At 32.8% G+C, this 22270-nt stretch overlaps 3 protein-coding genes across 4 annotated transcripts in view; 1 reads left to right on the forward strand and 2 right to left on the reverse strand.

Moving 5' to 3' along the window:
* Window positions 1–131: 131 nt before the first annotated feature.
* Window positions 132–1461, reverse strand: LOC132696348 (ribosome biogenesis protein BRX1 homolog). Its single transcript, XM_060661124.1, has one exon. It carries the CDS (start codon window positions 1269–1271, stop codon window positions 255–257), a length of 1017 nt encoding a protein of 338 aa, XP_060517107.1. The 5' UTR covers window positions 1272–1461; the 3' UTR covers window positions 132–254.
* A 1104-nt stretch (window positions 1462–2565) lies between these two features.
* On the forward strand, window positions 2566–10155 carry LOC132708285 (adipocyte plasma membrane-associated protein Hemomucin-like). The gene is made up of 7 exons (XM_060680511.1): window positions 2566–2734; window positions 3099–3421; window positions 3477–3645; window positions 7093–7253; window positions 7634–7881; window positions 8782–9006; window positions 9406–10155. Exons 1-7 carry the CDS (start codon window positions 2613–2615, stop codon window positions 9955–9957), a joined length of 1800 nt encoding a protein of 599 aa, XP_060536494.1. The 5' UTR covers window positions 2566–2612; the 3' UTR covers window positions 9958–10155.
* A 189-nt stretch (window positions 10156–10344) lies between these two features.
* Window positions 10345–22270, reverse strand: part of LOC132708283 (zinc finger SWIM domain-containing protein 4-like) — a 56776-nt gene continuing 44850 nt past the window's right edge. For both annotated transcript variants that reach the window (XM_060680508.1, XM_060680507.1), the window contains 16 exons: window positions 21760–21971; window positions 21167–21247; window positions 20804–21109; window positions 20480–20748; window positions 19817–19956; window positions 19560–19765; window positions 19159–19321; window positions 18939–19105; window positions 18668–18843; window positions 18386–18615; window positions 15387–15550; window positions 15062–15328; window positions 14783–15001; window positions 14488–14728; window positions 14213–14424; window positions 10345–13902 (listed from right to left, as the gene is read on the reverse strand). In XM_060680508.1, the coding sequence (XP_060536491.1) occupies window positions 13846–13902; window positions 14213–14424; window positions 14488–14728; window positions 14783–15001; window positions 15062–15328; window positions 15387–15550; window positions 18386–18615; window positions 18668–18843; window positions 18939–19105; window positions 19159–19321; window positions 19560–19765; window positions 19817–19956; window positions 20480–20748; window positions 20804–21109; window positions 21167–21247; window positions 21760–21971 (3110 nt within the window). In that variant the 3' untranslated portion in view covers window positions 10345–13845. The remainder of the gene's footprint in view (window positions 13903–14212; window positions 14425–14487; window positions 14729–14782; window positions 15002–15061; window positions 15329–15386; window positions 15551–18385; window positions 18616–18667; window positions 18844–18938; window positions 19106–19158; window positions 19322–19559; window positions 19766–19816; window positions 19957–20479; window positions 20749–20803; window positions 21110–21166; window positions 21248–21759; window positions 21972–22270) is intronic.

A 22270-nucleotide genomic window follows, 5' to 3' on the forward strand; every position in this document is an offset into this window, starting at 1 on the left:
TTTCATTATCTTCTAACTAAAGGTTAATGGTAAAATATCATAGCATAAAGTGTGTCGATTTAAAATCATATAAATGTTGAACAATGATAATAAAGAACTAAAATTAGGGATAATACAATGATAATGGCAGGTAGGGTTCTAGTCTAGCATACAATATAAAAATTCCTTTTCCTTTAACTTTTATTATTAACACTTGTAGGTACACAAGAAACACACATATTCAATTTTTGTATTACATTTCCTTTAATTTTCAATTAGGACTTTTTAAGATGCCTTTTTTTATTTTTTACTATCAAATTGGGACTGTTACCTACGAAATGCTTCTTTTTCTTTTTTGTTTTTTCATTTCTGTTACTTTCATCTCCATGCCCTTTAACCAATTCATTTGCCTTTTTTAAAGGGTCTTCTTTAAACAAATCATCAAGAGGAGTCAATTTGTAACTGTTTACTGGTCTTGTGGCTTCTGAATGTGTTTTTTGTTGCAATCTATTTATATATTTATTTTTTGCTTGTAACCTAACTTGTTGTCTGTGTTTAGCAGGACTCACATAAAGTGGATTTTCCCATAGTATGTCTCCTCCAAAACTTTCTGCAAATATTTTTATTGGATTTAATAAAAACCGAGGGCCAATTTCGGCCAACGCTCCATCTTCTGATAAAATCTGGAAATTTCTAAACCAAATTTTGTTGTCAATTATTGAGAATGTATATACATGATCAAAAAATGGTTGACTTTTTGGGTGTTGATTGGGAACACCAAAGGATTGAACCAAAAGTTCCTTTAATAAATTGTAATATGGAGTTTCTGTAAATAATGGATCAAAACTCAATAAAGGTCTGGATCCTCGTAAACAATTACCAGTTAACTTGAGTTCACCCATGGTAAAAACATTTTCCACCAAAAATTTTACACTTGGTCCATTTGAAATATTAGATAACCACATATATAAATCCTGCTTTTTTCTACCTTCAAATAAAATAGCTTTATTACAATTCTTCATCTCACAAATTTCATTTAAAATTTTTAGAGATTTAGAACGTTCCATTTTCGGTTCCGGTTTGTGGTGCGGCATCAATTTCTTTATATCCTCCATAAGATGTCTATCGCGGTGATTTATTCCTCTAGAGGCCAAAACTAAAACACGCTGTTTATTGGTCCACCTTTTTCTTTTTGGTACAGGTTCTTCAGAATGTTTTACGGAAGGTAGAACGGTTACTGCTTCTGGGGTCTCCACTTCAGCAATTTTTCTTTTATGTGCTTTTTTAGGCATTGTTAAAATTACGAATCAAATATTTTCAGATACACTCCAATCAAAAACAGAAAACGAGGTTAACGTGGCACCGACTAAAAGCTCTTTTTTCTATGGTAGGCGAATGTTCCTTTTTAGATCCAGAGTTAAATTATTGATCATTTTTGTTTTTTTATACGTTTATGACAGTAGACCTATAGGCGAATGATCATAGACAGAGTTGCAAACTGTGTATCGTAATATAACTGCATATCGGTACTATAAACATAGAGTTCCTGTCTAGGCCGAAAACAGGAACTTATGAAGGAACTATGAAAGAAAATGCCTTTCAACATGCGCATGCGCGAGATTTAAAATCTCGTTTTTTGGCCAATAACCTTGCGGCATTCAAAATCCAACATGGCATGAATAAGTTTGATTCGGAATTTTTAAGGCAATATTTTTTCAAAATAAGCCTAGATCTCGTTAAATGTTTTGAGAAAACAGTCAATATTTAGAAATCGTTGTTTAGAAAGAAGATGGCGCAAAGTGTAAGTTAGTGGGTGATATGTTGAGGCCTTCTCTATGAAAATATCAATTCCGCCTTAGAGCTCATCAATTTTTACCGTAGTCGGGCCACCATATTAGCTAACAGCTATAAGTGTTACTGTATCTGTTTCTATGGCTCAAACAAGAACACGTCGCTTAGAAGGCATTAAATGTTAAATGTCCAATTGTTGCCAAGTTGTAGTCTCTCCCATGCAATGATGGGTTTTGCAAAAAAGAACCTTTCACCTATAGCAAAAAACGGCCACCCCCACGGACCATCCGGGTCCAACCGGCCTTTAACCGGCATGCATGGAAGAAAACAGCGGACTCAGACCATCCGAGCCCATCCGGCCTTCAATCAGCGTGGACAGGAAAAAACAGCGGTGCCGACAACGATTATACACTTTAAAACATTCACTCTAAACGTTAAGAACGCTAAATTCACACAGTGGAAACCGATTCAAGTTTTTTTGGGAACGATTACAAGGGATTCTGTCGGGAGAGGACGGAGGTTAAATCGTCACGTGCAATGCTCACGACAGAATCAAAATGTTGGGTGTTTTTAATTACGCTTTATTTGGCCACTGCTTCATAAGGCAATTCGGCCAGCTTGATTGAAATGATTGAATCAAAGTGACCGAATCAATCGCGACTGACACAACTTTAATTGGAATAATAAATAAGAAACGAAGAAGACAAAGACGTATGATCGTTTCACGTCGAGGGGTACAAAGTACAAATATTTATATATATATTTCAAAGTGACCTTTGAAATATTATGTTTCAGGTTATTTTCTTGTTTTTTTATAATTTAATTCTTTTGTAAATATAAAAATGGGAGTGAGAGGTATCATCAGTTTTCTGTTTCGACGAAGTCTTGAAATTGCGGTTGTAGTGGCGTTAATAGGATTATTTCCCAGACTTCCTCCATTTGTTAATATTAAGGAACCTTTTAGGTAAGTATGTTTTTGTATGTAACAATGAAACAAATAGTCTTTATCAGTTGAAACTTGATTTTACTTACCTAATTTAAATCAAATTAATTATCTACTTACAAACGTTAGCATTTTATTTTTTCTTGAAAATCAATCCTAATTCAAACATAATTTTTAATTTCTTGTTTTTTTTCTCTCTTGTACTTCGTGGGCCTAAATAAATCCTTAAACCAATCTCGATATATAATTTTTTTCTTAAAGTAAATAAATTTTTCTATGTTTAAACTTTGATTCTTTGTGTGAACCCTGCCATTCATTGGCTTAAAACATTAATAGTTATCAAAATATTGAAGGTAATTTTTGGTTAACCGGCATATTATTGTAGGGTTGCCCCTTTACTTCCTTTTGAAGGAAAATTAGCACTGAAGGAATCTTTTGGTGATGTTGAAATCTTGCACAAAGGTGAATTTGTTGGTCCTGAGTCATTCGCAGAGCTAGGTGGTGAATTATATACTACAATTCACGGGGGTGATATTGTAAAATTAAGTGGAAATCATATCACCCCTATAACAAAATTTGGCAAGCCTTGCAAAGGACTTTATGAGGAAGCCATATGTGGTAGGCCTTTAGGGATTGATGTTGATAAAAATGGTTATTTGTATGCAGCTGACGCTTACTATGGTTTATTTAAGGTTGACATAAAAACGGGTGAGTTGGATTTTTTCAGTTCTATTGTGACATAAATTGTGCTATTGCATTTTAGGTGGTAAAGAACAGATAGTAAGCCCATTACAAGAAATAAATGGCAAAACTCCAAAGTTGTTTAATAGTGTTGCTGTAGCTAGCAATGGTGATATTTATTGGAGTGACTCCTCATCAGATTTTAAGTTGGAGAATGGCATTTATGTTTTGTTGGCAGATCCCAGCGGAAGGTGAGTACTCTTATTACCAGTATGTGTTCCAATCCTACTACTATTACTATTACCAATGCTACTTTTCTGCTCTGATGAAATTAAGATATGATGTTTTATTTCTGTGTTTATAGAAATCTGCCCTGAAGTTGTTAAGCTTTATTTTAGTACTTATTAGGTGAGAACAGTGTTGGGCAAACGTTGATTTTTATTAAAAAAAAAATCAAAAATCATTCATGTATAAAAAATCATAATTTTTTTATTTTAACTATTTTTTTTAATGTCATAAGAATATGTGTTTCCCATTTTCTTTTTGTAACAATTACAAAAATAAATAAAAGCACTATAAATAATGTAGTACAATATATACACAAAGCATTCGTCTGAACGCGCTTTTTGCAAGAAAATTTCTGTCGCGACCTGTTTTTTCCCCATCTAAAAATTGTCATTGTCAAATACGTCTCAGTATTTAGTTGGTGGTTTATCAAAGTAGTGGAACTAATGGAAAATAGACCATTTGGTGAAAACATTGAAATGGCTGGAAGAAAAGAAAATAGCATAGGGCAGTTTTACATTAAAACAACAGATCCAAATAAATATGGGTGTAGAGTGATTTGTAAAATCTGCAAGAAAGAAATTCAAGCTATAGTTCAGAGACTTAAAGCACACCATGATGTTTGTTATAATATGCAGCAAGAAACGAATACAGGTAGGTAAATTTTTGTTTTATTATTACATCATTTTTATTTAACTTTGCATCTTGTAAAAGGTAAAAGTATGGTATTCACAAAAATGTTTTCAAAAGAATTGAGGCATTTATTATTAAAAAAATATCATGTCCTTTATGCCTTTTCTTGCCAAAATTTGAATTCAAGCATATTTTATTTATGTTAAGGTTTACAATTTTTAGATACTTATTTTGAAATAAATATAAATGAAATAAAATCCCTTTACTAATTTTTTTAAATGAAGCTTGGGCGCCTATTTGTTTTATCATTTATTAACAATGGTATAAATTTATAAATTACGTTTTTAATGTTTTTATTTTCTTTTTAGGTACTCGAATGTCTCTTGACAGTTCTGTAGATCTTGCTACTACATCTTCCTAGTTCCACGACACGACAAATTTGTCAAGCCTTAGAAGAAGTCCAAACAAGGAAAAAGAAAAACACTGAAAATCGGCTTAATTTTAATAATTTTGTAATGCGAACATCAAAAAGGTGAAAAGGATAAGATTGACAAACAAATAGCAAAAGCAATTTTTGCTACTAATTCGAGCTTTCATACATTGAAGGAAAAGGCAAAATGTTTTTCTTCCCTGTTAGGTGTGAATATATCCGTTGATGGCTGGTCAAATGTCCACAATAAGCCAGTTATATGTGCAACAATAACAACTGAAGATGGACTAGCTTTTCTTTCCAAAACTATTGATACTCCGGCAAAACCTCGTACTTAGCAATATTTGACTGATGATAATTTCTTCATGTAAATCACAGTGTGACTGTGAGATAACATTTTTTGTGACAGATAATGCAGTAAATATGGCCCTCATGAAAAAAATTTTGGAGGCAAAGACGGACTCAAAATTTAGTATTTTCGCGAAAACCATCTAGAGAGAGCGAAATTCAGTCAAGCAACGGTTTAGATTAGCATTGCTTATTGTTTAAAGATGCACGTCCTTCAGTGGGATATATTATTACAAATCTATGAAGAAAACAAAAACCAAAATGATTTGACCATTTACCAAATGGTGTCAAATATTGGGTATACACATGCAGCACAAGAATATTCAAGTATGCTACAACCAATATTAGTTGCTCTTGATATTTTGCAGAGAAAATATACCACTATCTCAGATGCTGTAGCGCAGTGTACAATATATCATCTAGAATGTTGTAGAATTACCTTCGCCAAAAACACAAAAAATTCAGGATCAGTATAAGCAGGCATTCTCGCTATAGAAAAATTTAATAATTTAAATGGAAACACTGGACTTTTGCCATTAGTAGTAAAGTTGAATCCCTCAGTTTCCCGCTTAAAATCTTATTTTCCGATGGAATAATAAAAAACATAAATGGCGTACATTGGTGCAAGTCACCAACGAATAAACCAGAAATTGCCACGCCAATAACAAAATAGTTTCTGTATGCAACTGCTGCCTCAGCGTCAGTAGAATAAACTTTCAATACTTTTGCTTTTGTACACTCAGATATAAGGAACAGGATGGGGATAGGAAAAGGGTGAAAAATAGTATTTTTGTTCAAACTCTGTAATGAAAATGCAGAAGCATGAAGTGTATATTACTATGTGATTTGTCTTATTTTTTTTTAAAATGGTGTTTTACTTTTTATATGTGATAATATTTTTACGTTGTACCCTCTGTGTTGGTCTCAATAAAAAAAAGATTCTAAAAAATAGGAGTTAAGTAAATCATGATTTTAAATTAAAAAAATCAAGTGATTTAAGTCACTTGATTAAAATCATCTGGGTAATAATATTATGATTTTAAAGAATTATTTTTAAAATTGTTTGTTTTCTAATTGAAGTGGAAAATATTTTTTTTTATTTACCCTCGCATGGAAATGTTTGCCTATTGATAAGTATATTTACGTCAATAATTAGTGGAAGGGAGAAAAATTATGATTGTGATGAAATGAAAAATTAATTCAGAGCCTCTTTTAATATCAGTGAGTGAGGTAATAAGACTTTCTCACTTTTGTTAGTAATAATAATGGCACCAAGTATTTTTTGTTGTTTGGACTTTATGGAATTTATGAAACTAATCAAAAATGAACCACTTTTTTTTAATTGCCTTTCTTAGAGCTGTAGCAATTCTCTATCTCAGGCAGAAATTCACACATTAAAATATGTCATTTCAATAACACATGTAGGAGTCAAACTCTTGACTGGAACCTTCAGCACTGCACTAACACACAATAACGCGTTTTACCACAAACCAAAACTCAATTTTACGTACTCGACGCGCGTTTCGCCAACCAAGTTGGCATCTTCAGGAGAAAATTAAAACTAAACTTAATACAAACAGTGCGTAATTCCCTCTCTCACTTCCCGATATGTATATATATATAGAAAGCATCTGTTCTATTAAGTTTAGTTTTAATCTTCTCCAGAAGATGAAAACTTGGTTGACGAAACGCGCGTCGAGTACGTAAAATTGAGTTTCGGTTTGTGGTAAAACGCGTTATTGTGTGTTACATGTACGAGTGTTAAACACTGAAATGTAGTTCAGTAAACTTTTTAGTGCTCGTTCACGTAACATAACTCCTCGTAACTGATGCTTTGAATCCTAGTAGAAGAGATGAATAGTCTTGAATTTTACTATTGATATTTTGTAAATCTTAGATTTTGGTATCAAATTTTGGGATATATATATATATATATATATATATATATATATATATATATATATATATATATATATTTTTATATATTTTATTTTATTTTTAGATTAATTCGTTATGATGCGAAAACCAAACAGAATACTGTTTTGATTGACAATATTCATTTTGCAAATGGGGTTTCACTGTCTGATGATGAAGAATTTATCCTGATCGCCGAAACGGCCCGCAGCCGTATTCATCGTTATTATTTGAAGGGTCCAAAAAAAGGTATGAGAGGGATCTTTGGCCTGGTCATATTTTCCAGTAAATTCTACAAAAATATAATAATTGTATGTGAATATGTATGTATGTAACATTTTGTGGGCATTTGTATATAGAAAACAATAAATATTTTTTATTTCTTTCTCTACAGAAATGTTTGTCATCACTGAAAATATGCTTGTAGCACCCCACTTTCATCACATATAAGGTGTACACACTCCAAACCTGAATACTTACAATACAATACTTTCTACCAGTCTGATTGCAATTCCTCAAAATTTTACTAGTTTTAAGTAATATTGATTTGATTATAAAGATCAAAATCGAACGAATGCCTATTGTTTGAATAACTAATTAACAGAAAATAAGTGTTCATTACTTTGTAGGTACTCACGACATATTTATTGATGGTTTGCCTGGTGTACCAGATAATATTACACCAGACGGCAAAGGTGGATTTTTGGTTCCTCTGATTTTTGGAATTGACAGTCAATATCCAGCACTATACCAAACGGCGGGACCCTTACCGTGGATAAGAAAATTGGTAGCAAGATTTATGGCAATAACAGAATATTTAATCGATACATTAAATCAGGCTTACCCAACAGAGTTTGGCTTTAAATGCGTTCACTTTGTAAGTAATTTTTTGTTACTTTTAAGTAGTAAAAAAAATTGGGCACCAGCTAATAAACAGGGTTAATATGTACGTAGGTAAAAACTAAAACATGCTCCATATAGAGCAAGTGTTTTAAATACTTCATAAATAGTTTACAGTATTTTTCTTATGAGTGTAGTTGGTATTTATGGGAATTAATACAATTTAATACAAAAAAGGAAATAATAACTAATGTAAAATGTTAATGTGACTATTTTTCTTGTCAAAAATTAATTTGGGGTAGCAAAAAATGCCTTTCTTTTTTTCTGGAGCCAGTTAGCTTTTTAATGCCCACATTTTTTAGCTCAATTACTGCTTAAATCGAGATTTTCGATTCCACATTATTAATACATATTAAGTTCGTCAAATTTTCAGAGAAAACTATTGGATAAATAATTTGTCAAAGTCTGAACATGATTTCTTCTAATTTAACTTAGTTTTCTAAGTTTCTAAGATGAAATGAGGGGAAAAAATACAAGTATCAAAGGGGCTAAACTTTTGATTTTATAAATAAATAGGTGTTGCTTATTGACAACTGCAAAAAGTATAGCGTTAGTTACAAATGTTTAATTTTACGCGCAGTCTGCGCACAAAAGTCGTGAACACTTCCTTCCCTGTAGTTTAAAATCTCGTTTTTTTATTCCTCTATGATTTAGACTCTGTATTTCCGGGGTTCTATCGATTCAAACTCGCTAATGGGTAGAATAGGGAGGGTATCCAATAGCTACCAGTAAAATAGTATGATTTGTTGTTTACCTTTCTAAACTCAAAAAACCATATATCAGTTTTATGGTTTATATAAGTTGGAAAATAGGGGACAAAGTTTAAAAAAAAGCAATATTTTTAATCTGCGGCTATGTTTATATACAATTATTTCAGATTGGACATTTTGCGTCGATACCGCTAGCGTTGCAGAATCCTAGGATGACCATATTAAGGCTTAATAAAAACGGTGAAATTATTGACAGCATTCACAGTTTAAATCGAAAAATTCAAGCTATATCTGAAGCTTACATTTTTCATGACATGCTTTATCTGGGTTCTCCGTTTAATGATTATATAGGACGTATACCCTTATCGAAAGTGGGATGGGATAATTTGAAGGTAATTAACAGTTATTAATAAAACTAACAAATTTTCTTGAAAGTTATGGAGCACATTTTTATTTATTATTATTCTCAGCTTCATACCACAAAAATAAAAGATTTTTGTTTGGTGTCGTAACGTCGACTTTGGTCTAACATGTCTCCCTGCAGAGACTATGAATAATATTATAAAATTTTGCAGAAACCGGGTTGTAAAAATTAAGATAGTAATTACGCCTCCTGGTCGCCATTTCAGAGACTCGAAAATCATTTCTAGCATTTCTCTTGGTTTATTTTATTTTTTTCCGGTTTCCCTAAGATACTTCATGGTCCTTACTGGGACCCACACCGGGATTTTACATATCGTTTGTCATAGTATTAACATTTCATATATTATCACGAAAAGTCTGACTTTTAGGTTGAAAAAATAAAGAAGGCACCTCCAACCGCAACAGTCAGCGAGACGAATACCCCTGAACCAGTGAAAAGATCTGAGACAATAAAAACAACTCAAAAACCAACAATTTCCAAATCAACTCAAGCGCCAACAACTACTGCCAAACCACCTGCAAGTACAACTCAAAAATCAACAACTTCCAAACCAACTGAACCATCATCAACTGCAAAACCGCCTACAACTAAAACCAGCGCCCCAACAACTGCCAAACTACCTACAACTACAACTAGCGCCCCAACAACTGCCAAACTACCTACAACTACAACTAAAGCACCAACTGCAAAACCACCTACCCCTTCTGCTGGGACCTCCCAAATTAACACTACTGCAAAGCCGGTAGGAACTACTGATACCAAAACAACTATCAGTCCTAAGTCCAGCCAAACGTCTACCAAAAATACGGAATCTAGTCGCACAACAGACAAATCGGACCCGCCTAACCGAGAAACAAGTCAGAAATCTCCAAGTCAAAGTTCTTCACAGCAACAACAAAGAGTAAAACAATTTGATTGAGAAAATTTCAACATGTCCGAAAGATCTTTGCTTTGGTTTTTTATATATTCCAATATTCATTCAAGTTAAATGAAAAATCAGAAATCCAATTGCTTAGGCTATGAAATCTATAATGCTCTCCCATTATGATTTTTTGTAACTTTTTTTGTAACTAGATTCTCAGAAATAAAAGACAGAAATTATTGTCTGGATGTCATCTCATCAATAAAAATTAAAAATAAAATTTATTTTACAGAATTGCGTGTTTTTTTTTTCATATTTTGTAGAAGTCACAGGATTCAATTGCAGAAATTAGAACTTAAAATATTCAATATTATAAATTCAACTAACTATATTTTTGTCAGATATTAAATTATGTTGCAAAATTTCACAGCACTCGCCACCACATGCATTGTTGTTTCGTGTAGTGTTACAAATGTAAAATACAATTTTAGAAACTTTTAGATGATGATGGGATATATTTGTTTCTACACCTTTCGTCCGAAATAAGAATAAAGTTCGATTCGTAGTTTTACATATTTAATGTTTCCTTGAAATTTTTTGACATATGTAAAAATACTATTTACCGTTGGAGAATAAAAGAACATTTGAAATGAGAAACCTCACGAAAAAATGGGGATTTTCATTTAAGAATTCACCTTAATCATCTACAGGGGGTGAGGGTGGGAGCTTATGTTCAATGTATTGGTGTCTTTGTGCACGAGTTTTAAGTTTTAAATAAAAAAGTGTGAATTACAAATACTTTTTACTTTTTTTATCATAAAAATAATCCATAAATTATTGATACACATACAGATTGCTTGTTTTATTAACAAATTTCTTTCCATCATTTACCGTTTTGGCAATATTTACACTTCTTGTTCTAGATATATGTACAATGGCCAGTGCAACTCTCAAAACTCAAAAGTTAAGCGCAATTATAACTTTTACAAAAATCTAAAGTTTTGAGAGTTTCTTGGCAAATCAAACAAAAAAATTAACAAAACTGATGCATGAATTTTCAGCACTGCAACTAACCCAATACTATCAAACTGTCAACTTGGTTAGTTTTGCGATAAAACGTTGTTGCCAAAAGCGAGTATTTATGAAATAAAAATGTTGTTAGCTCTTTTGGCTCAGAAATATATAATTACAAGTTTTTGTTAATTATGTGGCACAAAACCACAGTTACATAGAGTGCGGGGAAGAACTTCAAATTAAAAACAGAAGTTTAGTTTCGTAGATTCTTTTTTAGTTGCAGTAAAATTGTATAATGTTTAATCGCAAATTTTTAAACAGTCTTACAAAGTTTTATATTTTATAAATATTCCAATTATAAATGAATAAAAAAAAGTTCTACAAAAAAAAATGCTTATATACCAATCCAATAATATCCAATAATGGCTAAATTAAACAATATTTTTTCAAAAAGGAAGGAAATAAGTAAAAACTCTATGTAACTGTAACATGATTCTAAAACAAAAGATACAAAAATCACAGATAAAAATATGTCTAGTATGTAAAAATTCTTTTATCTTAAAAATATTACTGGCTGATATCTTAACTAACATCTTAAAATATTGCAGTCTGTTTTGCACAAAACACTACCACTTAAAGATCCTTATAAGCGTTCACTTTTTTAAGTTTAATTATATTACATTTCTAATATAAAATTTATGCAGTAATTAAAATATGAATAAAGGGTTATTCAGAAGCAACATTACAGTATTTATCAATGCTGCAAATGGAAGAAATGGCATTTTGCTATTACCCCGCCATGAAATTATGAACCAAATTATATGGAATGTTTAAGTCTTAAATTTGGAAACAATACAATGTATAACGTTTTTTTTTATAAGGCAGTTAAGCGACAGATTTTTTTTATGGAAAGAGGTAAACAGAATTTCGTTTAATAAAGATTTACAATACTAAAATAAATAAAGTAAATAGACAATAAAATAAAAATTAGTTTTTGATGCCTTAAAAAAGAAAGTAAAAATAAATTTTGCAAATTTAGATAAAACAGCAGACACATTATTTGATATTATGGGGTGTCTTAAATAATATATTAAAGTCAATTAAATTGAATTAAATTAAACAAATCAGTGCAAATAAATAACTCCGAAAAGGAATAAATTTGCAACGCCTTCTAAAACCACATGATGTATATTTATATAAATAAATAAAAATCGACATACATATACTGAGTTAGCCCACAAACCTTACAAGGATTCAGCCCCGAAGTACTTTGGGTTGGATCCAATATCACCTTTTTCAATATTTTAACGAGCTGCGACTAAATTGCACAATTTTCAACCCACACCAAAAGCCATGAGTTCAACAGATGTGTTACAATCAGAATGTTACAAAGTATGTCAATGATGGAGGTGTGTAAGAAGGAGATACATCGATAATGCACTGTTTCAAAATGTTACACCAGTTCCAAGTTTTCGATGATGATGATCAGTCAGTCATTTTCTACAAAAAAAGTTTAGTTTATGCGAAAGGTTGCCAAAAACAAATTCTTAAATACACATTAGAAATAGAATGTATTGTTTTAGTCCGAGATAAAAAAATCAAAATTGAGCGGCACCTGGCACAATTGCAATAACATTTACTGTGTAGCATATAAAAATATATTTCCTTAGTTTTGACAAATATTTATAAATATCAAGATAATTAATTATGAATTTTTAAAAACTTAAATTTAATCTCATGAGATTTCATGTTCCGCATAGAACATGTGGCCTCTAGACTTAACAAAACTTCAATACAAAGTGGATGATGTCAACATTGCGACTTATCTCCTCCTTTTTAAACCTTCCCTAATGCAAAGTAAAAGTAACCAATTATGGTGCAAAAACGATTTTATAATCGGCTTTACGAAAATTTATACCAAAATTTTCTGAAAATATGAAACAATAAAATAATATAGGTGTTAATACCAAAAAAATTGAGGTGAGATTTCAAAAAAGTAATATTGAAGCTTTGAAGCAGTATTTTTTTTTGAATCTATCAAACAAGTTTATTGATTGACAGTTGGATTAGAAATAACTTCCAGCTTTATATGCATGGTCACCACGTCTGGAGGTAGCATTTGAAACAAACAGTACTGTGAAAGATGTACTATTCGCAAGGTTTATTTGTACTTAATAGTATGATTTTAAAGGAAGCATTAGTCCTTTTATTACCTTACCAACCCAACAATATATAGGTGCTGGCTGGTAAGGCAACTGATTTATACAATACTTAGTTAATTTGCCAGTTTCACACAATTAGTACTTACAACTACGGCGTGATGTATGTACACAAATACTATAATACAGTCAACAATCTTTGGTAATACAACAAAAAAACTTCAAAAAACAAAAAAAAAACATTAAGTTACTTAAAAATAATACTTGTATAAAAACAATAAATTTATGAGATCGAAGTTGCATAGTATATGATTAAAACGGCTACGAGAGAAATTCGCGACATTCTATCACTAAGTAGGCAACTGGATATCAGTCTAACAAAAATGCAATGTGAAAATTTGTCACAAACGAAACCTCCCACTAATTGTAAACTGCTTAACCATTCGTAATAGTACACACTTTTGGGACGATACATTTATCAATTAAAATTCTTCACATTAAGAATGATAAAATAATTTGATTGTCTTATTCATATTTATTGTCCTCAGTTTATCAACTGCCAACTTTGTGCAATTCCACATTGAGTGTAACCAGACAAAATTATGAATAAATATGTTAATGTGAACAAAATCGATGAAAAAAAACTAATGTGCAAAAACTATTACAAAATGGTATATCATTTTTTAAAGTAATTGATTACAAGAAGTGGGATTACCTACGATCTTCTACAACAAAGAGGCGGCTGATTCACGCAACACCTCTTTAACTGTCATCAGCCAAATCTTTCTTTAACAAGAAACATCAATTTCTTCTTGCCTTTATATGCCACCTGCAAATGAAAATTCAAATTAATTAAACACACAACGCACATCATAGATAATGACCTCAAAATTTTAACCTCTTTATTTCGACATATTGACAACACATTGCTTGAAACCTACCAATTATAGAGTGACACAAATTACAAAAAAGGAAAACATTTACAAAGTTCTCTAGAAGTACTCAAAAAATTTAACAAAAACAAATTCAAAACGCACGCAATATTATAAGATGCTGTTCAGATTCGGCTAGAGTGGTACTTTAATAAACTTCACAACAACAATATTGATAATTGCGATAATTATTGAAATAATTCGAACCTTCATATTCTCAATCAACTGTGTAAATTGGGCGTGACCATCGTGGGCTAAAATGAAGGTGTCCCTGGCTTTTGTGAGGAAATCTATAAAGTCGCCATAATGTCTTGGCGAAATGTGAGTCAATCTTGAATGAGTGGTGTTTATGTAAGCTGCAACCGCAGCCTCCAAAAGCTGTCGCAGCGGGGGACGATCGTATGACAAGGGTTTAATAGCTGCAAATGTAGAAATTGAAAAGTATTTTCCATGTTATCAAAAAGTAAATATATAACACTTACCTGAAGTACAGCTTCTACTTCTATGTTGATGTGACTGATGTTTACCAGAATCTAATGAAGTTGGGTGAGGGCATGAAATACCGGGAGCTGTCATACTGCATCTCCTCAATATGTCGGACAAAACAGTCGCGCACTGTACATTTTTTACCAACAGGGGAATCATATTGCTCAATTCATTCTTTCCCAAAGAATGACTCAATGCGCAAGCCCAGTGAATATCGTTTATCGCTGGGTGAGTGTCCTTAAAAATAAATAATAAGTCCCTGAAAACTTGTAAATTTGAAAACAGACTAACTTGGTTATAGGCCAGATGTACGTTTTTCATTGCCAACATAGCTAGTTTATAAGCTCTTGTTGGATATCCCCTATGTTCCATATAGCGAGCAATTGTAAATAGTTGTGATGAAGTCATAATGTGAGAGGCTGCATCAACCACGATCTGGTAAGCTGTTTCAAAAGCCAGTGCTTCATTTTCACAAAGAGTAAGAGCATTTAAGGCACAATTAGGCGGATCCTAAAAACAATAGTTATTAAATACTTAATATAAGCGACATTCAAATACAGCTTAACATACCTTTGTTGCACATTGTAGGGCCAACGTTCTCGCGCATCCCGAAAGTTCCTCTTGCTGAGCAAATCCCAAATTTAGCCGCACAATAGTGCTATGAGACATTATTGTTGTTGCTACTGGTCCAGTGGCTTCTGTCGCCGTAAAAAACTGGTACCAATTTTGCATGATCGACATTAAAGCGTCTGCGCCTACTTCTGTTGCGCAAGTCACGAGCCACCTAACCATTTCACGTCTTCGCCAGTTTAAAGATGATAATGTCATTCTCATCACCTGCATTAATAAGAAACATATGCTACTTAATAACAAACAAATCAAATAAACAACATACTTGCAGTCCCAACTCAAATGCAACACTCAAGAGTGTGGGATGTCGAGGTCCACTTTCGGGTGTCGCAAAACGAAAAGCATCTTGTGCCAATTTAAACAAATGAGAAGAACTATGGATGTGCCTTTGCGATGACTCTAGGATAGTTCTTAGTCTCATTACTTCTCCTAAAAACAACAGAACCATATGGTTGGAGAGGATATATATGCCAAAATATAGTTTTTTGTGACCGATATTCAGGCCTTCCGAGAGGTACCAATTTGCACAGTTTTGTCCTACCGGTGAGTGGTATTACTAACGTTTTACGGGGATTTATGGTCATGCCTTGCCTCCAGCACCATTAGTATACAGTATTCAAGGTCGCTTTTGACCACCATGTCATCCCCATATACTCAATTTTCGTTTTTAGCTCGAACGAATTTAAGAAGAAAAAAAAAGATATGAGGTGAAAACACACAAGTCAAATGTACATGTATCTATGAAGCTCTCAAAATCAGTGTTTATCATATCTCCGTGTTGTACTTACTGGACTACTGAAGTCAATACCAAGTTCCGTCATAACTTTGTCATAATTGTTTTAAAAAAAAATATACATATAATATTTGATTCTTCTAGTCTTTCTAACCTTTAGACAACCTTCATTTTATTCTTTTTTTTAGAAATTTCAAAGAAGAATGAAACGACAGTTTTCAGATTAAGAAGTTTATCTTCTGCGCTTATTACATCTCGAAAATTTGTGTTCATTTGCTCTACCTGGGCCTTCGCATGACTCAGTATTTCGTCAAAACTTTCTTTTCACATCTCCAAAAAATGTTTAAACAGTTCAAATCCCTTTTTACTTATCTTACCGGTACTTAAACATTTCAGCTAAGTAAGAAAATATCGTCCCAAAACAATAAAAACAGTCAAAAGTAGCCTCTAAATACAATTATTACAATTAATTATTAGATTACAATTAAATGACCGTTTGAGATGACAAATAAATTAACAAAGTTTATTATAAGTGTTATTGTCAGTATAAAACTAGCAAAAGGGAGGGATAACTGTTTTATATGTCCAATAACTAAAAAGTACATTTTGAAATCAGCGAGTTGAGCAATGTCATTTTGTAAACAGCGATATCCGTACACTTAACTCTTTTTTGCCTGAAAATTTAATAGGATCTGGAGATATGTTGTGAAAATAATGCCGCAGCCAAACTTATTGACGATCTGCCAGCTTCCAAGTTGGTTGCTGAATGTCGCAGGGTCATTGGTTAAAAACGAAATTTTAAATTTCGTGCATGTGCATATTGAAAGCACCTGTCTGATTTTTTTTTTACCATAGTTGCCTTATCAGTTCCTGTATTATCAGCAAACATAACGCTTCTTAGCAGCTATTTGCTTGCACATAATAGTTATTCTATACAGTCGAACTTCGATAAGTGATAAGTCGAACTGCGTTTTGACACATGAAAATTTCAAGTTATCAATAAAAACTACAAATGCATGTACTTTTTTGTGAATGAATGTGAATATTCATTCACTTTTTGAAACGGATTATACGTTTCATAAATGCCCTAATATCTACGATTTTTGAACAAAAAACGAAAATTATGAAATAGTAGTACATATGTATGTATGTATTTACATAATATATGTACATACAAATGTATTGTATATGTACCCAGTAAATATAAACATAGTATGTATGCGCATATACATACATATGTATGTACATATTAAAGTTTACTCTTTCACTGGAAAAAGTCAGTTATTTGTGACTGACGACCGGATTCCTCATTTTGGTTTTCAACAAAAGCTTCAATTTTATTTAAACAATCACAGAGGGAATCGGTTGTGTATTCACTGGTTTTCAAATAAGAACGCAAGACAATCAACGAATTTTCAACCAATTCATTTGAAGGTGGTTGCTGAGAATCATCTTCCAATTCCTCCTCCATCGTGTCACTTTCGCAGTGCATCTTCGATGTTTAACTGTACCGGTTCGGATCTGCAGGACTCGATATCTTCATCAGTAGGAAACTCTGAAGTAACAATATCTTCATCCACATGTACAAAATCGGTGATGGTGCTACCTTCTGCTATACCTCTAATGTTTGTCCAAGCTTTAAACTCGATTTCTATTTGGATTTCGTGTTCACTTTTTTCTTTCAGGCGTTCACTTAGGAAAATCAAGGGAATCTCATCTTCTACTTCCCATTCAGAATACTGACCAAAACCGGCTTTTTTAAAACAATTGGAAATTGTTTCAGGCTTAACGTCGATATTCCATGCGGTAGTTACGTCGTCAACACAATCCATTAGTGTAATGTTATTGTTTTCTTCGAAACGTTCCATTGCGGTGATGACTGAATTTATATTTTTCAAAATTGTAGACACTGTACTTGCCGAAATCCCATACTTCACAGCTACATCTTTATTTTTTGAGCCATTTTCCACTTCCTTTATAACCTTGAATTTTTGATCAACAGACAACGCTTTCAAAGTACGTTTTGATGACATATCAACAAATGCAAAAATCCAAAAATGTCTTTAATATAATGTGTAAATTGAATAGGGACAGTATTTTTCACTTAGTATTGTATTAACTAGTAAGTCATACAAGTGAACTTAGCAAGCACAGAAACCGAACTGCTTGCATAGATACGTTAAAAAGACAGGTTAAGATCGGTCGTATTAGGGGGTTCCCGAGAAAATTCAACTTATCGAAGGCACCAAATGTTTCGTTCGAGTTATCAAGATATTCGAGTAATCAAGACAAAGTAACCCATGCATTTCCTACTTTTGACGCTATTGCCAACCAATTTGGTTCGACTTATCAAAGTTCGACTTATCGAAGTTCGACTGTATGTAGCGAACATTAAGAGTGACACTAAGTATGTGATATTAATTTTATTTTTATAATATAACTTGGTTAGAAGTATTTAAAAGTGTAAGAATAACTGAAAATACCTTACACAAGAATTTCTCCGAGTTATTGAGGTATGTCATATTTCTTACCTTTAGCGGCACTAAGCATAGTGGAACTAAGAGCACACTGTTGACTTTCAATATGGCCTAGAGTGTACCATCGAGGTGACCGACCCAATGCTAGGGAACCTCCACTACTCCCTCCTCCTATAGGGTCGTCAGAGTCTTCATGTTCTTCTAAAAGAGGCAATCGCATTGCTCGGAGGCCTACTTCATACGCCAAATCAGGGTAATAGTTAAGGAGAGAAAGGAACAGAAACCTGAAAAAAGTAAAGAAGTTTTAGTGAAGTTTTACTGATTATATAAATGTACCTGGCAAATGTATGCATGGGAATCGATTCTGGATGAATGCCAATCCCTAAACCGCTCGTAGGGCCGCCTTCTAGTAAAATTATGGCTTGCCTTCTCAGAACTGCAACCAAACTATTATCCAATTCAATATCCTGCAATTTAGCTATTAATCGATCTTCTTGTTTACAAGATTTCTCCTGAAACAGAATTAAATTTCCATAAATAATTGAGGAGTTTAACATTGAATTAACAAATTTCATTACGAAAGTAAAAAGGACGCTTTTTTAATTACCTGGGCATATAAACCAACTGGCATCAGTCTCTGCTGGCCCAGTCCAATCAGAGCTACTTCAAAAGCTAGAGTTAAATATGTCTCAGAACGATCACGTGTTCCAACAACAGGTACATGATGATAACGAGGTCTGATGTTACCGTGTTGATCTTCCATTCCTATCAAATCTAAAAAAAGTAACACTGTAGAAACTTAAAAATTGGCTATCATGCTGTATTACCTAGATAACTGGGCGTCCTCGGTCTTTGATCGTCTGGAATTATGGAAGCATCCGACAAAGTATCAAAAAGACAACCAATAGGATCTAGAGGATGCCCTACCCAACCATCTGTGTTTGCGGGCGCATTTAAACTAGTGGAACAAGCATTGCCCATGCAGGAACCCTAAAGACAAATTTTTATTTGTAGTGTTTACGAAATTACATTGACATAAATTTTATATGTAAAAGTGTTAAAACAAAAAAAAAATATTGCCAAATTCCATTTGAATAAACACTACCTAGAATTTTCTATGAAAAGTTTTGCAACCGAATCAGCTACCCTATACTCTTACTTCTTAAAAAATATATTAATTAGCAAAACCACTGATAGATTACACTTCACTACAAAATAATATACTTACCTGACATCTAGATGTGCATGCTTTAACTAGATTTGAACTGTTAGATGAAGAAGCCTGCTGCTGCTGACTTTCGTGCCATCGACGTTGCGCTGCCAACTGTTGCTGTTTCATGGTTCTAACCACAGACACTGCCAGACGTAAAGCAGCTTCCATGTGCCCGTGGGAACGTAAAGAGTCTACTCGAGCAGCGCAAAGTGGAACAGGTTCTGAAATTAAAATATTAACAAACTAAAACACCAAAAAAAAAATCAACTTACCATGCCACAAAGGTTGTCCCTGAGAATTAAAACTACCACTAGAATTGGAAATGTCTGGAACGTGCGAACAGTAAGTATCACTAGATAAAATATTCTTCAGGTGCATGTTGTCCCACGACATACTTACAGCATCTAAAGCTCTAAAAAAACAAAGAAAATAAAATTAGAATAAATTGAATTAGTTCAAAGTGGAGGAAAAATTATTTTACAGTATTTTACATTTTTTTTTTAGAGTAAATATGACTTAAATATATATACAATACGTGCACTTTCTTCAGTCTGCGTCTAGGTCAACATATCTTCAAGCTTCTTAAAGACTTTCTTAAGCGTAATATCGTTAAATATTTTATTTTCAGAAAAGGACAATAGCTACTTACCTGTCTTATTTAAATTCAAATAACTCAGAAGAAAATGTAATTTATACAGTACAACCCGCGCACAGGTTAATATGTAACTGTCAAATCATAAATTAAAAAAAAAAAAGAAAAACCAATGCAGATGCGTCTAGAGTAAGTTATCTTATTAATTATAATAAAACTGGTTAATTAAAAAAAAATCAAAAATCGAAATCTGGCTGTGATAGATTTGGATTAATGAGTTTGCACTATATATCAATATGAACATATTCCAATATCTAAATAAATGTGCTAGAGCTTGTGTTACCTATGAAAAATTGTTCTTGGTAACACTGGCTTATTCAATGACTTAGAATGGTTTCCTGAGAGTTTCAGTCTCTTGCTTCCTCTTTGGCTATAACTTGGAGCCTCATCATCATCATCATCAGAATTTGAACTATCAGACGATTCATTGTTAATCCTATTTCTATCTCTTTCTCTCTCTCTGTCACGATCCCGCCTATCTCTTCTGTCCCTCTCGCGATCTGCGTATCTGTCTCGATCTCGCTCATAGTAGTGACGATCCCTATCGCGATACTAAACAATCCTAAAATTAGGTCCAAAATTTAATATGGATTTTACATTTTTTTACCGAATCTCGATGTCCGTTGGTTTGTTGCACTTTGAAATCTGGATCTTCTGGAGGGCACACGTCTATATTACTCCATTTCTCTAAAAGTATTTTCCATTGTGCTTTTTCATGAAAAGTACATCCTGGGCTTAGCACTATCGAGACCCACAGCGAACCTAATTGATCCCAAAGTTGTCTACATTTATCGGTCATCGACGTCCCCTGATTTTTCCACATTTGTAATCGAGGGTCACTTAGAAACTGTTCAGTGATTAGCGTAAGCATGCGGGCCCCATTAGAATCTTGAGCTCGCAGCATTTCTCGAACCTTATGATAAGTATCAGTATAACAAATATGCGTCACCACTTTTCAAAGTCAACTTACCTTGGAAAAGAGTGAGTTCAATTGCTTGTTTGCATTATAGTATGCTCCTTGGGCTAAATAAGACCTTACTTGTTCGCACACCTATAACATAAAAAAATCGGTTACTTTCTTTCAACTAAAAAAAAATTATGCAATCAAAAAGAAATATATGTACTAAACGGGTGCAGGTACAGAATCAAAACATATAGTGACTCCAAGGATGTACAGAAAAGTAATCTCAGTATTAGTAAGAAATGTGAGTAAAATTATTATAATATGGAAGGAAATAAGATCAGCATTTTTAATGAAACTGGGAAACAATTTTCTTTTCAATGTGGATTTTTTTAAAAAGCGAATTATTAATGAAATATTAGACAAGTGGAATAGATGTTTTAAATTTTAGCAGCAGTATATCCCTCCTTTTTCTCAATTATTACTACAATACAAAAATTTCTGCTAAAAACTGCAAATGATTAATTTTATTTTCTAGTAAATGGTGTGTGTTTTAAAATTTCAGGAAGTGTCCGTTTGCAAAATTAAAAAAAAAATTAACGCTTTTTTGAGTTACTCCGTAAGACAATAACTTGTTTTTTTTCAGTTGAAGTATTACTTACTTGACTTTCATCTAAGTGCCACGAATGAACATCATCAGCTGCAGCACCCGCAGTAGGATCTGGAGCGCCAGCAATTTGATTGATTTCGCTTCGCTGTTGCAAAATTTCATCAGCTAACTTCTGTGCAGTCGGCAAAACTTCTGTGTGATGTTCTGCTATCAGGTACTGTATAAACTTTTGAAGTTGCTGGCGATCCATTTGCAGCAGGGTTTCTAGTTCGAAAATAATGAAGCAGTTTTAAAACATGTTAGAGAAACTAATTTGGAAAATTGCAAATTATTTTACAAATAACGATTTTGTTTACAAATTATGCATTTTTGCCAAATTTAAGTCGAAAAGGGGCCTTTTTTTGTACCACAGGCAGCAGGTACCTATCACCCATGAATCGAATGGCCCGCCAATGATTCATACAAAAGAATTTTCATTTTTCTTAATTTTTATATTCTTAAAAAAAAAACACTGACGAATTAGCTGCCTAGCCTAGCATTTTTATTGGCCCCTCCGGTATGAA

This window comes from Cylas formicarius, unplaced genomic scaffold (assembly GCF_029955315.1).
Source record: "Cylas formicarius isolate icCylForm1 unplaced genomic scaffold, icCylForm1.1 PGA_scaffold_10__41_contigs__length_53128322, whole genome shotgun sequence".
Taxonomy (NCBI): domain Eukaryota; kingdom Metazoa; phylum Arthropoda; class Insecta; order Coleoptera; family Brentidae; genus Cylas; species Cylas formicarius.